Raw genomic sequence first — 20,538 nt, 5'->3', positions numbered from 1 at the left:
AGACAAGACACCTGCAGACCTGCTTCACCTCCTGGGAAGTGACTCCCCTGCAGGTGGGGAGCTGGGGGCTCGAACTGGGATCCTTGCATGGGTCCTTGTGCTTCACATTTTGTGCCTTAACTCGGTACACTACCACCCAGCCCCCTTCCTCAACCTTTACTTACACGGAGGGTAGGGTGGGAGACAAGGAGAAACCCCACCATCCATGGACCACTCCCTGGTCCTGGGCATGGGGCTCCCAGATGCTGGGGCTGGGGCTTGAACCCAGGGCTCCTGCGTGGTATGGCCCTTGCTGTACAAGTTGAGCTCTCTCTCCCTTGACGTTACCTCTATCCTCCCCCCTCTCACTCTCATTCTCATCCTACCTCTCTCTCTCTCTCTCTCTCTCTCTCCCCCTCTCTCCCTCTCTGTCCCCCTTCCCTCGAAGATAAATGTGTAAAGAAACGTGTCTCTAGAATTCGTCATCTGCCTCTGAAAGAAACCATCTCAAAGATGTCTTCACAGGACGTTTGGTGCATGTAGTAACGGCTCACCTGCCTGGTCTGTCCTTCGGTGCCCTTCACCTGTGATGAGGTAGCCACAGCTGTGACTGTATGTGAGCTTCCTCCTCCCCTCCTCCCCTCCTCCCTCCTCCCTCCTCCCTCCTCCCATCCTCCCTCCTCCCCTCCTCCCCTCCTCCCTCCTCCCTCCTCCCATCCTCCCTCCTCCCCTCCTCCCCTCCTCCCTCCTCCCTCCTCCTGTCCTCCCTCCTCCCTTCCTCCCTCCTCCCTCCTCCCTCCTCCCTTCCTCCCTCCTCCCTCCTCCCGTCCTCCCTCCTACCCTCCTCCCCTCCTCCCCTCCTCCCTCCTCCCTCCTCCCGTCCTCCCTCCTCCCCTCCTCCCTCCTCCCGTCCTCCCTCCTCCCCTCCTCCCTCCTCCCTCCTCCCCTCCTCCCTCCTCCCCTCTTCCCCTCCTCCCCTCCTCCCTCCTCCCCTCCTCCCGTCCTCCCTCCTCCCGTCCTCCCTCCTCCCCTCCTCCCTCCTTCCTCCGCCCCTCCTCCCTCCTCCCCTCCTCCCCTCCTCCCTCCTCCCTCCTCCTGTCCTCCCTCCTCCCCTCCTCCCTCCTCCCGTCCTCCCTCCTCCCCTCCTCCCCTCCTCCCTCCTCCCTCCTCCCCTCTTCCCCTCCTCCCTCCTCCCTCCTCCCCTCCTCCCTCCTCCCGTCCTCCCTCCTCCCCTCCTCCCTCCTCCCTCCTCCCTCCTCCCCTCCTCCCTCCTCCCTCCTCCCTCCTCCCCTCCTCCCTCCTCCCGTCCTCCCTCCTCCCCTCCTCCCTCCTCCCCTCCTCCCTCCTCCCTCCTCCCCTCTTCCCCTCCTCCCCTCCTCCCTCCTCCCTCCTCCCCTCCTCCCTCCTCCCGTCCTCCCTCCTCCCCTCCTCCCTCCTCCCCTCCTCCCTCCTCCCTCCTCCCCTCTTCCCCTCCTCCCCTCCTCCCGTCCTCCCTCCTCCCCTCCTCCCTCCGCCCCTCCTCCCTCCTCCCTCCGCCCCTCCTCCCTCCTCCCCTCCTCCCCTCCTCCCTCCTCCCCTCCTCCCTCCTCCCCTCCTCCCTCCTCCCCTCCTCCCCTCCTCCCTCCTCCCCTCCTCCCTCCTCCCCTCCTCCCTCCTCCCCTCCTCCCTCCTCCCGTCCTCCCTCCTCCCCTCCTCCCTCCTCCCTCCTCCCCTCCTCCCTCCTTCCTCCTCCCCTCCTCCCTCCTCCCCTCCTCCCTCCTCCCTCCTCCCTCCTCCCTCCTCCCCTCCTCCCTCCTCCCCTCTTCTCAGTGCAGGTACGCACACGCACACGCACGCGCACAGATGTTTTTGCTGCCTGCCTTGTTTTATGCCTGAGTACCTTGCTGACAAGTGCTAATAACACAATGCCCAGAGAGTCCAGTTGAATTTAGCACACATTAAACATTCCAACCTTGTCCTTTTGCTCGTCGATTGTGCATAATTAATAGTCAGAGAGCTTCAGTTGTCGTCGGTCGACCTTCCTGAACTGTTCGTTATTCACAAGGCAGAGGCATCACTCAGCCTTCCCTCCCACACCTCGCGGTTCCCCACGCCCGCACGCCTGCTCTCCGTGGCTTCGCAGGAGGAGGCCCTGAGCAGCCGGTCGCCAGCGTCCGTCCCCGGGATGCTCTACCGCCAACTCAAAACTTGCTCTGGGACCCGGAGATCAGGTGGAGGCTTTGGGTGAAGGGGGGGGTCCACCACTTCCTGGCTCAGCCAAAATGCATCCCCCAAAGTCCCTGCGGTGAAGGGTGAGGGTGACCCCAGGTCGTAAAGACAGTGGATGTGAGGGGCGACTTAGTAGGCTCCAGCCAGCCCGAGAGTTCGTCTTGTCTCCTGCTGGACCCAGGTGCAAAGAGGGACTTACAGACAAGCCGTGAGTCACGGGGAGTCTGGGCTTCTCCTTGGCAGACGTGGGGGTGGCCAAGCAGGAAGGTTCTCAGAGCATTGGTTTTCAGAGTGTTTCTTCCTCTCCTCCTCCTCTTCCTCCTCTTTCTTCTTTTTAAGATTTTCTTTTTAATTTCATTTATTTACTTGTTACCAATTGAGAGGGGATGGGGAAGGGGGGAGAGGGCCTGGTGGTGGCACACTTGGCTGAGCGCACACATTACATTGTGCAAGGAGCGGGGGTCAAGCTCTTGGCACCCACATGCAGGGGGGGAGCTTCAGGAGTGGTGAGGCAAGTGCCGTAGGCGTCTCTCTGTCTCCTTTTTACCTCTCAATTTCTCTCTGTCTGTATCCAATAAATAAATATAAATTTTCATTGAAAAATAAGATGCTCCAGATTGTTTTTGAAATATTTAATTTATTTATTAATGAGAAATACAGGAGGAGAGAGAGAAAGAACCAGACATCACTCTGGTACATGTGCTGCCAGGGATTGAACTCAGGGCCTCATGACTGAGAGTCTAGTGCCTTAGCCACTGCGCCACCTCCTGGACCACTCCAGGTTATTTTTTAAAAAGAAAAAAAAGGGAGCCTGGCGGTAGCACGGTGGGTTAAGCGCAGGTGGCGCAAAGTACAAGGACCTGCGTGAGGATCCCGGTTCGAGCCCCCCGGCTCCCCACCTGCAGGGGAGTCGCTTCCCAGGCGGTGATGCAGGTCTGCAGGTGTCTGTCTTTCTCTCCCTCTCTCTGTCTTCCCCTCCTCTCTCCATTTCTCTCTGTCCTATCCAACAACGACAACATCAGTAACAACAACAATAATAACTACAACAACAATAAAAAGGCAACCAGGGCAACAAAGGGAAAATAAATAAAATTACAAAAAAAACTTAAAAAAAAAGAAAAAAAAGAAAACATTACTTAACTTTGTAAAGAAAGAAATACCTGGGCACATGTGGTGACGCACCTGGTTGAGCACACATATTACAGTGCTCAAGGACCTGGGTTCAAGCCCCCGGTCCCCACCTGCAGGGAGAAAGCTTCATGAGTGGTGAAGCAGGGCTACAGGTATCTCTCTCTCTTTTTAAAAAAAATTTATTACCTTTATTTTTTTGGATAGAGACAGCCAGAAATGGAGAGGAGGGAAAGATAGGCAGAGAGACACCTTCAGTCCTGTGTCACCACTCGTGAAGCTTTCCCACTGCAGGTGGGGATGGAGAGGGGGCCTTGAACACAGGTCCTTGTGCCTGATAAGGTGTGCACTCAGCCTGATGCACCGAGGACCCACCCCTCTCAGAAGGATCTTAAGAGGCTGATCTCAGCTCAGTGATGACCACGGCTCACAGCCTGGACTGGCCACTCTGTCTCCACTGCAGGGTGGGCAGCCCCATTGTCTCTGTGAGGCCAGGGGTGCGTGGGAGACACTTGAAACAACCTTGAGCCTCCAGTTCCATTCTCCCCAGGCCCTACCGACAGAAGCCACTCCGGTTCTGCAAAGTCGACTCGGACTGGCATTTTCACAAGTGAAATAAATTATTCATGGCTACCACCCAGCGTTCCCTAGTTTGATATTATGAGGGACTTAACAGGCTACAATATCAGGCCTTAAATAAAATTAACTACCCATGCAGGGCTGTCCCATTTCCTTGTTTTGTTTCCCACCCACATTACAGTGACATCTTCGTCATGGTCCCTGGCTGCGACTCACTCATTTACCTTGGGCATTGTCCTTTGAAATCAGACCTGCAGTCATCCCAGGACCTCTGCAGAAAGCCAGTCTGTGATGCCGGCCGTCTTGCTGGCCACGTTAAGGCTTGATGTTCATAAGCAGTGGCCCCCCAAAACAACTGCTCCCCAGACACAGCTATGCCCCCACCCCCCACCCCACATCCCCCCCCAAAATGAAAAATTCTGAAAGGAACGACTTTGAGAACCCAGCCAGCAACCCACCCACGCCGGGGGCATAGTTTGGGCGTTTGCCACGTTGAACTGTCTTTTTACTAGTAGTTTCTGAGCCCGTGAAATGCCACAGGCCTGGAAGCTCCTGGGTGACACATCTCTAGCTTCTAGAAAACAGCCCAGGCTGAAATGGAGGCGATGATTTATTTTTGCTCTTCAGCCCAATGGGACTTCTGTGGCCGCTTGACGGCACTTTTATGAGGGCCTCGCCTTAAAGTGGGCTCTTCACTCCCCCCCCCCCCCGTTCCTCATGACCCTGCTCTGGAATGCCTGCCCGCGTGGTGCGATCCTTCGACCTTGGCGAGATCTTATTTCTCTCCCATCTCTCTGTTTCCCTCTTCCTCTCGGAAGCCTCTCTCTCCTGACGTGAATGTTAAGCGTCGCAGTGACTTCAAGTCCCTTCTCTGAGTGAGCCTGGTGAACGCAGGGTACAGTGTTGCCAGAAAAAAATCAAGAGATATCTTGTTGGCATTCCTTGTTTGTTTGTTTTTTTTTTTGCCTAATTTGGGGTTATTTGGGGGAGAACCCCTTTGACTCCCCCCTATTCTTTTGACTGAGTTGTATCCCCCCCCCCAGCAATTTCCAATTGTTTGAATGGGAAACAAAGCCTTACTAAGAGTTCCAGTTAATTTTCTGTCCTGTAATTACCGATGTCATTTTTCTGATAATTGGCCGCGGCAATTATATGTCTGCTTACTAGTCACACAGGAAGCCGCGCGCCTGCACCTCTCCGCCGCCGTCCGCCGCTAATGGCACGCGCACTGCAGAAGCGCTTTCATCTTCTTCTCCTTCTCCACCACATCAAAGCTGTTTCCTCTCGTTGCCCGTAATGAATACATGCGCGCATCTGACACAGTTGTGGGCTGGAGAAATTGTTTGGCTCCCACCAAATGCGGCGTGCTCTTTCTTGCCCGCAGCGCTGGAAGGTTGTATGTAATGATATATTGCTCATCCAAATGGCCCGAGCACAGTGAGATTAAAATAAGTCATTCCTTTGTTAATTTAAATGGGAGCATGGATCATACTTTGCAAGGCACTTTGTGCAGGGGGTGTCAGGGAGGAGGAGGAGCCGCCGAAAGGTATTTTTAATCGCAAATGGGAATAGATGAGGACGGAGTCATTTGCAGCTGGCACATCATGCGGCTCTGCCGCTCCGACTGCAGGTCTGATGAGACGACTGTTAAAAGTCGGTGGCGGCGTGATTTCCCTACATCCTGAGCTGTCCTGAGCCGGCTCACCAGAAACACAGCGGCACTCTCTGCCATCCTCAGAAACACACCTAGATCCTCTGAAGCCTTCCTGTGCACGTGGCAGTAGGGTCTTCACCCCACGGGGGCACGCACACACCTGTATTACGCAGACTCGGGGTGGGGGCTGTGACTGTGTCCCTGTCTGCTCCTTTCAGTGACCACCCCCCACCTGCACCCCTGTTCTGTGTTGACCGGCCCAGGCTGGAAGGGAAGGTGCCCTGTGTCCTGCTCTCAATGGCTTCTCCTGCCAGGATGGTTTTGCTTAGATCGCGAAACGGGCTGAAATTCCTTTTCAGGGAAATCACTGTCCCTCCCCCATACACACATACACACAGGCACACACACACACACACACACACACACACACACACGCCTTTCTAATAAAGTCAGTGGCCAGCTGGGGACAGCTCTCACACTGCACTATGAGACACACAAATAAATGTAAATAAAACGGAAAGTGTAAATAAATCGCAAACCCAGCCAGAGAAAGAAAGGTCAGCACAAGAATAATTTCACAGCTCTCTGTTAATTACAAGACCATTTGGGTGTTACTTAAATAATCATTAATTTCTCATTTACACTTTCCTCACCTTCTTTCTTACCCTGTGGCTATCATTGTCCTCTCCTCACCCCCCCTACCACCCCCACCACCTTCTCTCTTTGCTCTGGTGTTTCTCACCCCTGGAAGATGTGTGTGGTTGGAAATTGGGTGAGGAAGAGGGGCAGGGCACAGTCCTTCCTACTGGGCGAGGCCCCACCGTGGCCAGATCCTTAGAGAGCTGCATCCTTTTGCAGGGAAGGGAGGTGTCACTTCCAAAGGGACAGAAGTGTGACTTTGGTATGACTTTTTCTTTTCTCTTTTCCTCCCCCACCCCACCCCTTGCCAGGATTCGCCCGTCCTTCCGGTTGGAGAGTTCTCAGAACCATTCGTACATTTCATCACTCAGTGGTGAGTCCCTCTGCAAACACGCCAGGCCCCATGTGCACGACACATGCCATTAACTCGTGGCTCCCAGAGACCTGGATGCACGCACGCACATACACACACACACACACACACACACACACACACGCGCGCGCGCGCGCCTCTGGAGCCAGGCGGGGACTGCGGCCTCGTGCAGAATGGGGAGGGGAGCAGAGCTGAAGAGATGGTCTAAATTCCTCAAGCAGTATTTACACAAAGGGTCCGAGCGGTATTTCCGAAGCTCGTACCCATGATCATAAAAACTGCTGAGACTCGGGCTACTTCCTTGAGCACAGAGGCCGTCACCGGCCAATTTCTATTTTAAAGAAAGATACCATTTTATAGCCCCTGTTGAACAGGCCCGGGACGTTTATTTTTATTAACGCGACCTCTCGTTGCCTGTAAAGCCGCCTGCCGTTTACTGGAAGCAGTGTGGTTTATTAAGCCGGCCGACTTGGAATCAACAGCTCTCTCCCTGGACTCTGTCTCCAGAGGTGCAGTGGGTCCGTCGGTGCTCAGCTGTGTGTTTCGTTCCCCCAGCAGAACTGGTTCTTCTTCCGTTTCACGTTTCCACAGGGGCCCTTCTGCCCTGGTCTGTGGGGCTCAGGGCTGGCCTGGGAGAGCACGAGGCCTCGCGTCCACCTTCTGTCCAGCCGTTATCTGCATAGAGGGGGAGGAGAGACAGCGGAAGGGAACTCGGGGCGTGGGGGTGACCACTCAGGAGACAGAGCTGATCAGAACATGGCAGACACTCTGGAACTCCTAACCCCCTTCATCCGAGTGTGTCCTCTCTCCTGCAGGGCCAAGGGGAAAACGGAGTCCTTGCTAAAAGGAACCAGTCCTGCCTGTCCCCATCCCCACCCCACCCCACCCCCACTCACCCCCCAGCCCCCATGATCCATGTGACGATTCCACTCAAGTGAAGCCAAGAAATATTCCTTAATAAAAATGTCAAGCTTTATCACCTTTTTGACTAAGTGTAATGTTACCTCTTCATAAAAATGTCTCCCGTGGATTATATTCCACAGGGGGGGGGAGGAACGGGGGTGGTGAGACGAGATCCCTCCTCCCCCTCCCCACTTTGGGATTTTTTTTTTATTAACGTTGTTTTTATCTATTTTGCTTGTATATGAGTCTGTACCCTTTATGATTTTATTGGCCATCCTCACGTTCCCCAGCTCTGGGAAGCTAGTTTCAGGCTGCAGTCACCACCGGCCGGCCAGCTACCAGAGGGCATGCTGGACCCCGTTGTAATCTCAGAGCCACAAGCCCCAAATCCATCTCTCCGCCTTCCCTTTCCCGGAAAGGAATCCCACCCCCCCCCACCCACCCCCCGCCAGCAGACACAGAGACTGGCGCAGACTTGCGGCATTCCGTCTGCTAAGGGGCCGCATTTGGACCTCACCTGCCCTGTGAGGTTCAGTCTGTGCTGAGACCACCTTCAGGGTCCCCTGTGGTCCACCCAGGGGGGCCGGGGCCACCAGGGAAGACAGCAGGTAATGCCCCACCTCCCTCCTGCCCACCCACCCCCGAAGTAATCAGCTGTTACATCAGTTTTCTGGGGGTAGGGTAGACCTGTGTGACTGTCCACCAGTGTCAGGCAGAACCAGGAATGATGGTGGGTAACGGCCTAGTTTCCCCGAGAGAGCCGCTCAGGGACCCTCGATGATGCAGACATCCTCACTGCCGTAGTTCCTGCTCACTGAACTAGCATTCCATCTCTCTCTCTCTCTTTAAAGATTTATTTTTTAGTATTTATTTATTATTTATTCCCTTTTGTTGCCCTTGTTGTTTTACTGTTGTAGTTATTGATGTCGTTGTTGTTGGACAGGACAGAGAGAAATGGAGAGAGGAGGGGAAGACAGAGAGGGGGAGAGAAAGATAAACACCTGCAGACCTGCTTCACCGCCTGGGAAGCGACTCCCCTGCAGGTGGGGAGCCGGGGGCTCGAACCAGGATCCTTCTGCCGGTCCTTGCGCTTTGAGCCACTTGCACTTAGCTCACTGCGCTACCGCCCGACTCCCTCTCTCTTTTTTCTTAAAGATTTTTCATTTATTAGAAAAGTAGAAGGAGAGAAAGAACCAGAAGGAGAGGGAGAAAGAACCAGAAGGAGAGGGAGAAAGAACCAGACATCACTGGTACGTTTGCTGCTGAGAATCAGACTTGGGACCTCGTGCTTGAGAGTCTAATGCTGTATCCACTGAGCCACCTCCCAGACCACTCATTCCATCTCTTGACTTAAAAAATAAGAATACTGGGAGTCAGGCAGTGGCACAGCGGGTTAAGTGCAGGTGGCACCAAGTGCAAAGACCCTGTAAGGATCCCGGTTCGAGCCCCTGGCTCCCCACCTGCAGGGGAGTCGCTTCACAGGCGGCGAAGCAGGTCTGCAGGTGTCTGTCTTTCTCTCCCCCTCTCTGTCTTCCCCTCCTCTCTCCATTTCTCTCTGTCCTATCCAACAATGATGACATCAATAACAACAACAATAACTACAACAACAATGAAAAACAACAAGGGCAACAAAACAGAAAATAAATTAAAAAATAATAATAAAAAAAAATACTATGGGCAAATGCAGAGGTGACCAGAGGACTTTCTTTTTTATTTTTTTATTAGCGATTTAATAATGATGAACAAGACTGTAAGGTAACAGGGGCACAGGTCCACACAGTTCCCACTGCCAGAGTGCCATGTACCATCCCACCCTCCATTGGAAGCTTCCCTAGTCTTTATCTCTCTGAAAGTATGCCAAAATTCTTTGTGGAGTAGTAGATCTGGCTTCTGTAACGGCTTCTCTGCCAGACACATAGGAAGGGCTTGCTTGTGTGTGAGCTGCCTTCCAGAAAGAAGGGCCATCTCTGAGACTGTCCCAGTCACAGGGGCACCTGTGCCTTGCCTGGCTCCAGCCCACACACCCACGACACAGAGGCCAAGTCCCAGCGCTGCCTGCACCGAGGCAGCCGCCCACAGTCCCTGTCTGTCCCCTGTGTGGGCGCTTCGTCATGGAGCCGAGCTTTTGCTGCAGCCGCTAATTACACCTCGACAGAGAAGACCAGTCCATGTGATTGGCAAAGCAGCTGAGATAAACGTAACGTCGTCTCCCTGCTGGGACTGTCAGCTTGCAGGACAAGCACAGAGCTGATGGGGTAGCCCTGCCTGTGACTTAGTGGCCTGGGCTAGATAGATCCTGGCCTCTTTTATATGTTTCTTCTCACCTGGAGCAGTAATGAAGGAATGAGGACGCATTCTCCCTTGACTTGATTGGCAGGTTTCTTTCATTACTGCCCTTCCCTAACTACCAGAAGGGAAAAAAAAAAATCTACTTGTCCCTAAACTTGAATATGAACAGACACGGGCCCTGGGTCAGATCGATGGGATAAACAGTTAATGATATTTAAAAACTTTCCTCATGTTTGGGAGCTACTCTCTGCCCTGATCCAGCTTTTTAGTTCTAGTCTCAACTCTGACACCATCTTCCCAGATAATACTTTTAGTCGATAATACTTTTAAAGGGCTCAGGTAAAACTTACTGAAGTCATACCTAAAATAGACTTCCTAGCTGCTTTCCACCTGACGACCCCTAGTTTCATTTGTTCTATTCCTACCTTTGGGTTCCTCTTTATTGAATGATTTGCTTTATAATTTACCACCTTCCAGCCACCAGGTTGCAGAGGCTGCCATGTCACCATCCTGACCTCCCTGGGCAGACGACCTTCCCCATGTGTCCTGGAGCCTCCCCTCCCCAGAGCCCTGCCCTACTAGGGACAGACAGAGACAGGCTGGGGGTGTGGGTCCACCTGCCAACACCCATGTCCAGCAGAGGAGTAACTACAGAAGCCAGAACTCACTCCCACCATCTGCACCCCATAAAGAATTTTGGTCCATATTCCCAGAGGGATAAAGAATAGGGAAGCCTCCAGTGGAGGGGACGGGACAGGGAACTCTGTGGAATTGTACCTCTGTTCTCTTACAATATTATTCATCATTATTAAATCGCTAATAAAAAATTAAGAAAATCATAGCACAGATTTGCAAAGTACACATATATAACATAAGCTTTCTCCCCCCTTCCAATAGCATGAGGAAACAGCCGAAAGAAAGGCCAGCACCGGAGGAGCTGATGGTAAGAAGATGCTTTTGTGTATGATTATTAGTTACCGTAGAATCTTCCAGCTACGTAGCTATACCCACCATTCCATTCAGATGGCCAGAATGGAGTCTAGAGCCCCACCCCCACGCCAGCCTCTGAGGGGCAGCAGGTAGGTGCATCTGCAGCTCTGACCCTCGTGGCATTTTTCCCTTTTGATAAACCCACCACCACCCCGAGACTTGGTGCCCAGCTCTTGTCCCAGCCTCATTGGGTGACTTTGTGTCTGCAGTCACTGATAAGGCCTCTTCGAAATCAGAGGCTGGGGGCCAAGGCCTCAGTGTGGTACAGGCCGGCAGGAAATTCCTCTCTGGGCTGCCAAAAGACCAAGCCAGCCGCCAGTCTTTGGTCTGCTCCAGAAGGAGGCCGCCACTGCGCAGCTGCTGGGCTCTGTTCTTTGATTGCAAATGACAGTTTCTAGTCAAGCAGCGAGAGCGACAGAGGCGGTCCCTGGCAGTTCCCGAGCGCTCACTGTAGATTTGAGGACGCACAAGCTGTCGGGATAATGCTGGGACTGAGCACTAGCAAATAACAGGTCTGCGTTCCAGGCCTTAACATCAGTGGGGCCTCAGTGCCCGCCGTTCTGTCGCAGCTTTAAGTGACATGGGCTGTACAGCTGCTGGTCCTCACGTCCTCATCATGCTCTTTGCGCCCAACTGACAAACCGTCTCAGGGCCCTGAATTCTGCACAACAAGGGTTTCGCCCTCCGAACACAGTGCAGCAGAGCTTCCTTTCCTGGTACTGGGCGCGCTTTCTAGAAGGCACTTTCATTGCCACCCTGGAGCAAACCCTCCATCTCCAGGTTAGTTTGCTGTTGAAGTGTCCGTCCCCCCACCCCTAAGAAACTCTGATGTGTAACCACAGCTTCCGTGTCTGGAGGGGCCCCTTTGGGAGGCCTCTGGCCATTGAAGAATCCCTGCACTCGGTCGCCTTGGAGAAAGCCTGGGACGGGGTCTGGGTCTGGGGCGGTGGCCCGTTTACCTCGTGCGCTATCTCGGGATGGCTGGGCAGCCCAGCTCTCAAAGCGAGGGAATCCGGCTTCATGAAAACACGTGTCTGTTTCTCCATGTGCATCCCAGCGTGGCCACCGTGAGTGGGTGTTGGATGCTCCAGGCCACTGGTGGGGGTGGGGGGGTCCTGGCTAAAGGTGGACGACTTCCAGACCGTGGAGAACAGTGTGTGTGTGTGTGTGTGTGTGTGTGTCTACTTGTGTGTTTGCATGTGAGTGTGTGCATGTGTGTGCTTGAGTGTGTGTGCGTGAGTGTGTGCATGTGTGTGCGTGCGTGAGTGTGTGCGTGCGTGCGTGTGTGTGTGTGTGTCTACTTGTGTGTCTACTTGCATGTGTGCATGTGTGTGTGTGAGTGTGTGCATGTGTGGGCACATGCATGTGTGTGAGTGCGTGTGCGTGTGTACGTGTGTGTGTGTGTGTGTGTGAAGAAATATGCATTACCATCTATCTCTTGACAGCCATGGACCCTGGTGCATTCCCCCATTTTAATTAATAAATATCAATAAATCAATAAGATACCATGGAAGACGTAGTCCCAGGAAGCACCACCCTTGACTTCATTTGACTGCTTTTCTGGTATGACTCAGTGTGATTCAAATGAGTTTATTCCCTGGTGCCTCACAGTAGCCAAGTCCCCAGGCCCAGTGACTTTGGTGAAGAGGCAGGAAGGGATGGGAAGGGCTTGGGGCTCCGTGGGCCCACGGGCTTGAGCCCTGCCCGCCTCTGGGCAAGATCTTGGAGCCCACAGGAAGCAAAATGAATTGTCCTGGCTGCGGGAGCCTGAGCCTGTGCGCACTCTCTCTCTCTCTCACTCTTCTCTCTCTCTCTCCCTCTACTCTCTCTCTCTCTCTCCCTCCTTGGTGAGAGAAAGGCAGCTTTATCCGTGTGCTAGCAGTGTGAGGAAATGGCAGGCTCCCATCTCCAGGAACCACGCACTTTGAGTCTGGCGCGTGTGCTTTCTTACTTGTTTTGTTTGTTTCCCTTCAGGGTTATTGCTGGGGCTCAGTGCCGGCACTATGAATCCACTGCTCCTGGTGACCATCTTTTCACTCTGTTAGGACAGAGAGAAATTGAGAAGGAGGAGAGAGAGAGACGCCTGCAGACCTGCTCTGCCACTTGTAAAGCAAACCCCCTGTATGTGGGGAGTGAGGGCTCGAACCTGGATCCTTGCCTGAGTCCTTGCACCTAGTACTGTGTGCGCTTAGCCAGGTGCAGCACCGCCCGGCCCTCCTTGTTTTGCCTTTATGATTCTTTAAAAATTTATCACCAGGAGGCGGGCGGTAGCGCAGAGGCTTAAGCACAGTTGGTGCAAAGCGCAGGGACCGGCGTAAGGATCCCAGTTCGAGCCCCCCCGGCTCCCCACCTGCAGGGGAGTCGCTTCCCAGGCGGTGAAGCAGGTCTGCAGGTGTCTGTCTTTCTCTCCTCCTCTCTGTCTTCCCCTCCTGTCTCCATTTCTCTCTGTCCTATCTAATAACGATGACAACAGTAAAACAACAAGGGGGACAAAAGGGAATAAATAAATATTTTAAAAAATCTTTTTAAAAAATGTATTACCACCAGTTATTGCTGGGGCTTGGTGCCTACAAGATGAATCTACCATTCTTGGTGGCCATTTTTGCCTTTTTTCTTTTATTTGAGAGGACAGAGAGAAATTAAGAAGGGGAAGGGGTGTAGAGTAACAGAGACAGATGCCTTCTTCACCAATCATGAAGTGCCCCCCACTGCAGGGGGGGGTGGCTCATACCTGGGGCCTTGCACGTGGTAACTTAGGTGCTTAGCCAGCTACACCTCCATCCAGCCCCCCCATTGCTGGGGTTTTTATAGGGACAGAAAGGAAGGGGAGCTTGGCAGAGGGGTATGTGCTGGTGAGGGTGAGGCGTCTTACAGCAAGTGGTCAGTCTGGCTGCGTTTATTATAAAGGAACATGATACAGGATCCAGACGGCGGTGCCCATGTGGGGGGCGGGACCCAGAGCTCCCGTGCTCGCTACCTGCACGTGGCCTCTGATGCGAGACCCGTGGCATCCCTTGACTCGTCGTGGAATGGCCCTCAGTCTGGAGGCCCCCAGAGATAGTGTCAAAAGCTGGGGGGATGTGTCCCCTTCCTGCCCACAGTTTGGGGAGGCCAAGGCCCCCAAAAGGCAGTGCTGTGTTCTGCCGTGCAGTGGTTAAGCTGAATAAAGAACTCACCCAGAGTTTCAGCACCAGATGAGCGACTGAGCCCAGCCACTGTGCAGAGTGCAGAAGACGGGACAAAGAGGACACGGGTGCATGCAGCTTCACTGGGGACAGAGCACGGGGCGGGGGGCGGGGGGTCCTCTTAGGGGGCGGGAGCTGCTCCACAGAGAAGGCGTCACCTGGAAGGAGAAGTGGGGGTGGGGGTGCGCTGAATTGCCACACACCACCCCAGGCAGGGAACGTGTGACGGACACAGCATGCACCTGCAGTGACCCCAGACTCTGCGTCCGCTGAGACGCAAAGGCCTTTGACCTTGACCTCCAGGAGGAAGCAGTGACATGGCATAACCACCCCAGCCAGCGTCTGTGGAGCAGCCCCACTGCTAGAGGAGGGACCGCCCTCTGGAAACACCAGTCAGCCACACACTTTGCATCTCTTTTGTTTTTAATATTTTATTTTAGTGAGAGAGATACAGAGGTAAAGACAGACAGACACACACATACACACACACAGAGAGAGAGAGAGAGAGACCAGCGCCCTGCTCAGCTCAGACTGATGGTGGTGCTGAGGACTAAACCTGGGAACTCAGGGCCGCAGCAGGAGAAACTTTTGCAGAACCCCTGTGCTGTCTCCCGGCCCACATTTCACATTTCTTTTTCAAGCTTCAGAGTCCAGTGCTTTATCCACTGTGTCACCTCTGGGGTCTCACATTCCTCTTTTTTATATCTCTCTCTCTCTCTCCCTCTCCCTCTCTCCCCTCTCTTCCCCCCCCCACCTTTGTTAGTGTGCTAGTCTACTGTTCCCTGCAGAATCATCTTTTTTAAATCTCTCTTTTTTTTTTCCTCCAAGCTTATTGCTGGGGCTCAGTGCCTGCACTATAAATCCACTGCTCCTAAATCCATTTTTTTATTTTTGATGTTTTTAATATTTACTCCCTTTCGTTGCCCTTGTTTTATTTGTGTAGTTATTATTGTTGTTATTGATGTCATCGTTGTTAGGACAGAGAGAAATGGAGAGAGGAGGGGAAGACAGAGGGGGAAAGACAGACACCTGCAGACCTGCTTCACCGCCTGTGAAGTGACTCCCCTGCAGGTGGGGAGCCGGGGGCTCGAACCGGGATCCTTATGCCGGTCCTTGCGCTTTGTGCCGCACGTGCTTAACCCACTGCGCTACAGCCCGACTCCCAACATCCATTTAAAAAAAAAAATTTTTTTTTTTTGCTTGGGACAGAGAGAAATTGAGAAGAGAAAGAGAAGACAGGGAGAGAGAAAGAGACCTTCAGACCTGCTTTGCTGCTTAAGAAGTTCCCCCCTGCAGGTGGGGATCTGGGGCTCGAACCAGGATCCTTAGGCAGGTCCTTACACTTCGTACTATGTGCGATTAACCCAGTGCACCACTGCCTGACCCCATTTTAAATCTCAGATAGGGTGCCACAGAGACCCCACCGCACTGCTCTACCACTCACTAAGTCCCCCCTGTATTTCTGGAGGCTCATCTCCGAGTCCTAGCACACACAGCTCTACCTGGCAAGCTACCTCCTAGCCCCCCACACAAACCTGTACTGAGTGAACTCTCTGAAGTGAACTCCCATTCAAACTCAAGCTTGAGGGACCGTGTGGCGACACACCTGGTTGAACACACATGTTACAGTGCACAAGGGCCTGAGTTCAAGCCCCCAGTCTCCACCTGCAGGGGAAAAGCTTCACAAGTGGTGAAGCAGGGCTGCAGGTCTCTCTCTCTCTCTCCCTCTCTCTCTCTTTCTCTGTCTCTCTCCTTTCCTCTCAATTTCTCACTGTCTCTATCCAATAAATAAATATTTAAAAAAAAACCTCAAGCTTGAACCCCAAGAGGAAGCCCCCCCCCACACACACACACACATGCCTCCAGGAATTGTGTTCAGCCCCGACATGACCAGCAGACAAGGCCCCCACACAAGCTCTTGTAGCTGCTGTGACAGTGACTGCTGGTGAACAACCCACTTCACCCCAAAAAAAACCTGCGTCTGTGCTGCCTAACTCAGGGACCTGGGACTGACACAGTGAGATGGGAGTTTCCAGACTAGGACACTGAGCAGATACAGACCCCACAAGTCAGCAGTGGTCGGAGAGCCCTATCCTGACAACAGTGGGTGGGAGGGACAGGAAGAGGTGGCCAAAGTGTCAATCCTCAAATCAAGGGAAACAAGAAAAAAAAACATTTTTTTCTTCTCTCTTTTTTTTTTTATTGGGGAATTAATGTTTTACATTCAACAGTAAGTACAATAGTTTGTACATGCATAACATTCCCCAGTTTCCCATATAACAATACAACCCCCACTAGGTCCTCTGAATCTTTCTTGGACCTGTATTCTCCCCACCCACCCACCCCAGAGTCTTTTACTTTGGTGCAATACAGCAATTCCAGTTCAGGTTCTGCTTGTGTTTTCTCTTCTGATCTTGTTTTTCAACTTCGGCCTGAGAGTGAGATCATCCCATATTCAACATTTTTTTAAAAGATTTATTTATTTTTGTGGGAGACAGAATGGAAGAGACAGACAACAGAGTCAGCTCCGGCTATGGCGGTGGGTGCCTGAGATTGAACCCAGGGCCTCCAGGGAGTCTGAGAGAGCCCCAACTGGTGGCCCCTACTGGTGTGCATGTGGCAATTTTTATTCTCTGAAAAGAGGAATCTGTCACTACCATCAGAGGAGCCTATGTCCCTCAGTGATTGTCAGGCCAACAGAGAAGGTTTGCAGAGAAGAGTTTTTTTTTTAACTCTTTAGGGCATTATCTTTCTTATAAATACATTTTTTAATTTTTTTTGTCAGTGATTGAATAATGATTAACAAGATTTTAAGGTAACAGGGGTATAATTCCACACCGTTCCCACCATCAGAGTTCTGTGTCCCATCCCTTCCCTAGTCTTTTTTTTTCTTTCTTTTTCTTTTCTTTTTTTTTTTTTTTTTGTCTCCAGGATTATTGCTGGAGCTTAGTGCCAGCACCACAAATCCACAGCACCTAGTGGCTTTTTTTTTTTCCATTTTATTTGATATGACAGAGAGAAATTGAGAGAAGAGGGGAAGATAGGGAGAGAGAAAGATAGATACCTGCAGACCTGCATCCCCCTTGCAGGGGGACTCAAACCCAGACTCCTGCGAGGGTCCTTGCACATAGTACTGTGTGTATTTAAGTGGATGTGTCACCACCCAGCCCTCAGAGCTCCCTATACTTTATCCCTCTCTGGGAGTCTGAACTAAAATTCTTTATGGAGTGCAGAAGGTGGAAGGTCTGGAATATTTATTTGATGAGAGAGAGACAGAAAGAAAGACAGACAGAGAGACCAGAGCACTGCTCAGCTTTGTCTGATGGTGATGCCAGGGACTGAACCCGGGACCCTGAAGCCTCAAGCACGAAAATCTTTTGCATCACCACTGTGCGGCCTCCCCCCACCCACAGAAGCCTTTCATGCCTGAGGTTCCAAGGCCCCTGGTTCAACCCCCAGCACCACCATCAGCCAGAGTTGATCAAAACAAGTAAAACCACGGTTAACCCCTCTCAAGCCCTTTCCTTTCTTTCTTTGAGTTGGGGCCCAAGCCCACAGGCCTCTTCTTGAAGGGGGTTCACTCAGCACGGGCGAGGGGAAGAAGGGACCCTCCCCACACACATACACACACACCCGTGGGGGGGGGCTCAGCCCGGCTTCCCAGCAGCTATCAGAAGACCCCTGGCCCTCCCAGCCGAGCCTCCGTGCAGGCCGCATCCGCCTTCCCCACGAGGAGAGCCCTGCCGCCGACCCGCTCCGCTCCGCTCCGTGCGCTAAGCTCTACATAATGGGCCCTGTGCAGAGCAGGTAATCAGGTCAGGAGCCGCCACAGCCCAGTTGAGCCCGGTGGCTGGCTAATACTTTATCTGGGCCACTTTATTATCTCCCGCTGATCCGATTCCCATACTCCTCCTCCTTTGTAGCCTGCGCCGGGCTGTGGGAGCAGGACGTCCCCCATACATATTAAAGACATATACCCATTCTATCTGTATGTAAATGCAGGGGCCCAGCTGGAGCCGGCAGAGGAGTTTGATTTACTAATAGTTATTATCTGTTCTCGCTGTTGAGCAGCAGAGAGAACTTCAGGGGAACAAGCTGGCACAGAAATTGTCTCCTGCTTTTACTACCCTGCTTGCGTCATTGTTGAAAAGCACAAGCCTCCTCCCCGGGTTCTAATAACGCCGGCTCTCTCTCTCCTTCTCCGTGTACATTCCAGAGCAGGGCACCTCCTCCAGCCTGGGCTCAGGCTGGGACCACAGTGGGCTTGTGGCATCCCGCTGCAAGACCAGGCGTGTGGCGGGGCAGGGAAGGCAAAGGGCAAGTGGGCTCAGTTAGAGTCAAAACAGTGACGGCGGGTTAAGCGCAGGTGGTGCAAAGCACAAGGACCTGCGTAAGGATCCCGGTTCGAGCCCCCGGCTCTCCACCTGCAGGAGAAAACTTTCACAAGTGGTGAAGCAGGGCTGCAGGTGTCTCTCTGTCTCTCTCCCTCTCTCCCTCTCCCTCCTCTCTCAATTTCTGGCTGTCTTTATCCAATAAGTAAAGATAATAAAAAAAATTTAAATCAAAACAGGGTTTCTAGATCTTTCTGCCTTTTGTCTCAATCTGAGCAGCTGGCAACTTGAAGGCGCCTCATTTCTCAGAGAATGCTTTATGGAGAAAGAGAGAGGGGAGGGGGGACTGTTTGGTGGCTAATAAACACCAAACTGCTCCAGAAAAATCCGTTTAAACATGTAATTACTCTGCACAGAGACGTTGACTCTCCTCGGTCGTCTAAGTCGCGCCGTCGCGCCGTCACGGGCGGCACTGCTGCCTCGCCCAACCTGGCTGTAATTACATGTCTCATCGAGGGCGGCCGGCTGTCTGCTCAACTTCTCGAGGTTTGGGGTATGCTGGGCATCGTCGTGAGCCCGTCTGGAAATCGAAAACAATCTAGGCCGGCAAAACTCCCCCGCTTGGGCCCCTGCTTGCTCAAGTGTGTGGCCCAGGCTCGAACCCGGCCCACACCTCGCCGGAGAAAGCTTCAGTTCCTTTCCTCTCTGCCTCATTCGTTCCTTCTGTCTGAAAAAAGTCAGCTGATGGCGCGCCTGGCTGAGAGCACACGTTACAGTGCGCAAGGACCTGGGTTCAAGTCCCCGGTCCCCACCCGCAGGGAGGAAGCTTCACGAGTGGTGGAGCAGGGCTGCAGGTGTCTCTCTCTCTCTCTCTCTCTCTCTCTCTCTCTCTCTCCCCCTCCCCCCTCAATTTCTCTCTGTCTAATAATGAAGAAGGGAAGGAAGGACATATATAAGCTTCAAAGGAGGAGTCAGTGGGGATCAGTGAAGCCCCAGAGATGACCAGAATTAAATAAATAAGAAATAAGAAGCAGGAAAACAACCGGGATGAATTTTGTCTGTCTGTCCAGCACCCAGATTCCAGTGTGACCTCTCCGCTGCCGCCACATGAGTTGTCACTAATAGACCCAAACCTTTTGACCCCATTGAAGACACAATGGAGGCCTGAGGGAGAACCCAGAAGGGAGAGGAAAGGGGCTGGGCAGTGGCACATATTACCATGCAGGAGGACCTGGGTTCAAGCCCCTACTCTCCAGCTGCAGGGGGGGACACTTCTCTCTGTCTCTCAGTCTCTCTCCCTACCTACCTCCCCCACCCCTCTCAGTTTCTCTCTGCTCTATTAAAAAATAAGAAAAGAAAAAAGAAAAAAATAGAAAGGAAAAAAAGGGGAAATGGCCTCTAGGAGCAGTGAATTCATTGATCTGACACGGAGCCCCAGCAAGAGTCCCCGAGGTAATACAAATAAGTAAATAAAGGTAGAGCATACACCTTACCTGTTTGGGACTCTGGATTTGAGCCCCAGCACCACCTAGAGGCATCATGGCAACACCAGAGGAAGCTCCGTGGGTGGTGGGACCGAGCTGTTATGTCTTCTCTTTCTCCCTTCCGCTCCCTCCTCCCCCTCTCAGCAAATAGAATATAAAAGTCAGGCCAGAGAGTCTCTGCAGTGTAAGAGATCCTCAGTTCACTCCCCAGGGCCACAAGAGAGAGAGGGAATACTGGATGGGCCAGTATGCGGTGCGTACGGTCACGTGCACAGGCAACAGTGCACAAGGATCCTGGTTCAAGCCCCCGTCCCCACCTGTAAGAGGAACTTCTGCAAAGGTCAGTAACTCTCTCCCTCTCTCTCTCTCTCTCCCCCTCCCTCCCTCCCTCCAACTCCCTCTTCCATCTCAATTTCTTTGCCTCTATCCAAAATAAATACAATAAACAATTAAATAGACACACACACTGGATGTTTCAGGAGATAAGAAGACAGAGGAGAACTTAGGCTGGGGCGTGGGTGGGAGTGTTTTGCAGAAAACTGAGAAATTTTCCATGTGGACCAACTACTGTATTTACTGTTGACTGTAAACCATTAATCTCCCCCATTAAAAAATCTAAAAAAAAACAGGCCTCCATTGCCAGCACAGTCTACCAAATGGGCCAAAACTGAGTTTCAGTTGATTCCAACCCAAAACTCCATTAGCCACAGCCCCCAGAATATGCCCGAGGAGGGCCCGGCGACAGCACAGCGGGTTAAGCACACATGGCACTAAGCGCAAGGACCGGCATAAGGAT

At 52.7% G+C, this 20,538-nt stretch overlaps 1 protein-coding gene across 6 annotated transcripts in view; it reads left to right on the top strand.

Moving 5' to 3' along the window:
• MAP2K5 (mitogen-activated protein kinase kinase 5) overlaps nt 1-20,538 on the top strand; it is a 271,177-nt gene that overhangs the window by 221,778 nt on the left and 28,861 nt on the right. For 4 of the 6 annotated variants that reach the window (XM_060175660.1, XM_060175661.1, XM_016194344.2 and 1 more), the window contains 2 exons: nt 6,499-6,560; nt 10,650-10,695. In XM_060175660.1, the coding sequence (XP_060031643.1) occupies nt 6,499-6,560; nt 10,650-10,695 (108 nt within the window). The remainder of the gene's footprint in view (nt 1-6,498; nt 6,561-10,649; nt 10,696-20,538) is intronic. The other 2 variants (XM_060175659.1, XM_060175658.1) reach the window with 1 other exon arrangement.

This window comes from Erinaceus europaeus, chromosome 16 (genome assembly GCF_950295315.1).
Source record: "Erinaceus europaeus chromosome 16, mEriEur2.1, whole genome shotgun sequence".
In the NCBI taxonomy this organism is placed as follows: domain Eukaryota; kingdom Metazoa; phylum Chordata; class Mammalia; order Eulipotyphla; family Erinaceidae; genus Erinaceus; species Erinaceus europaeus.
The sequence above is the reverse complement of the archived record's forward strand: the minus strand, read 5'-3'. Positions and strand labels throughout refer to the sequence as shown.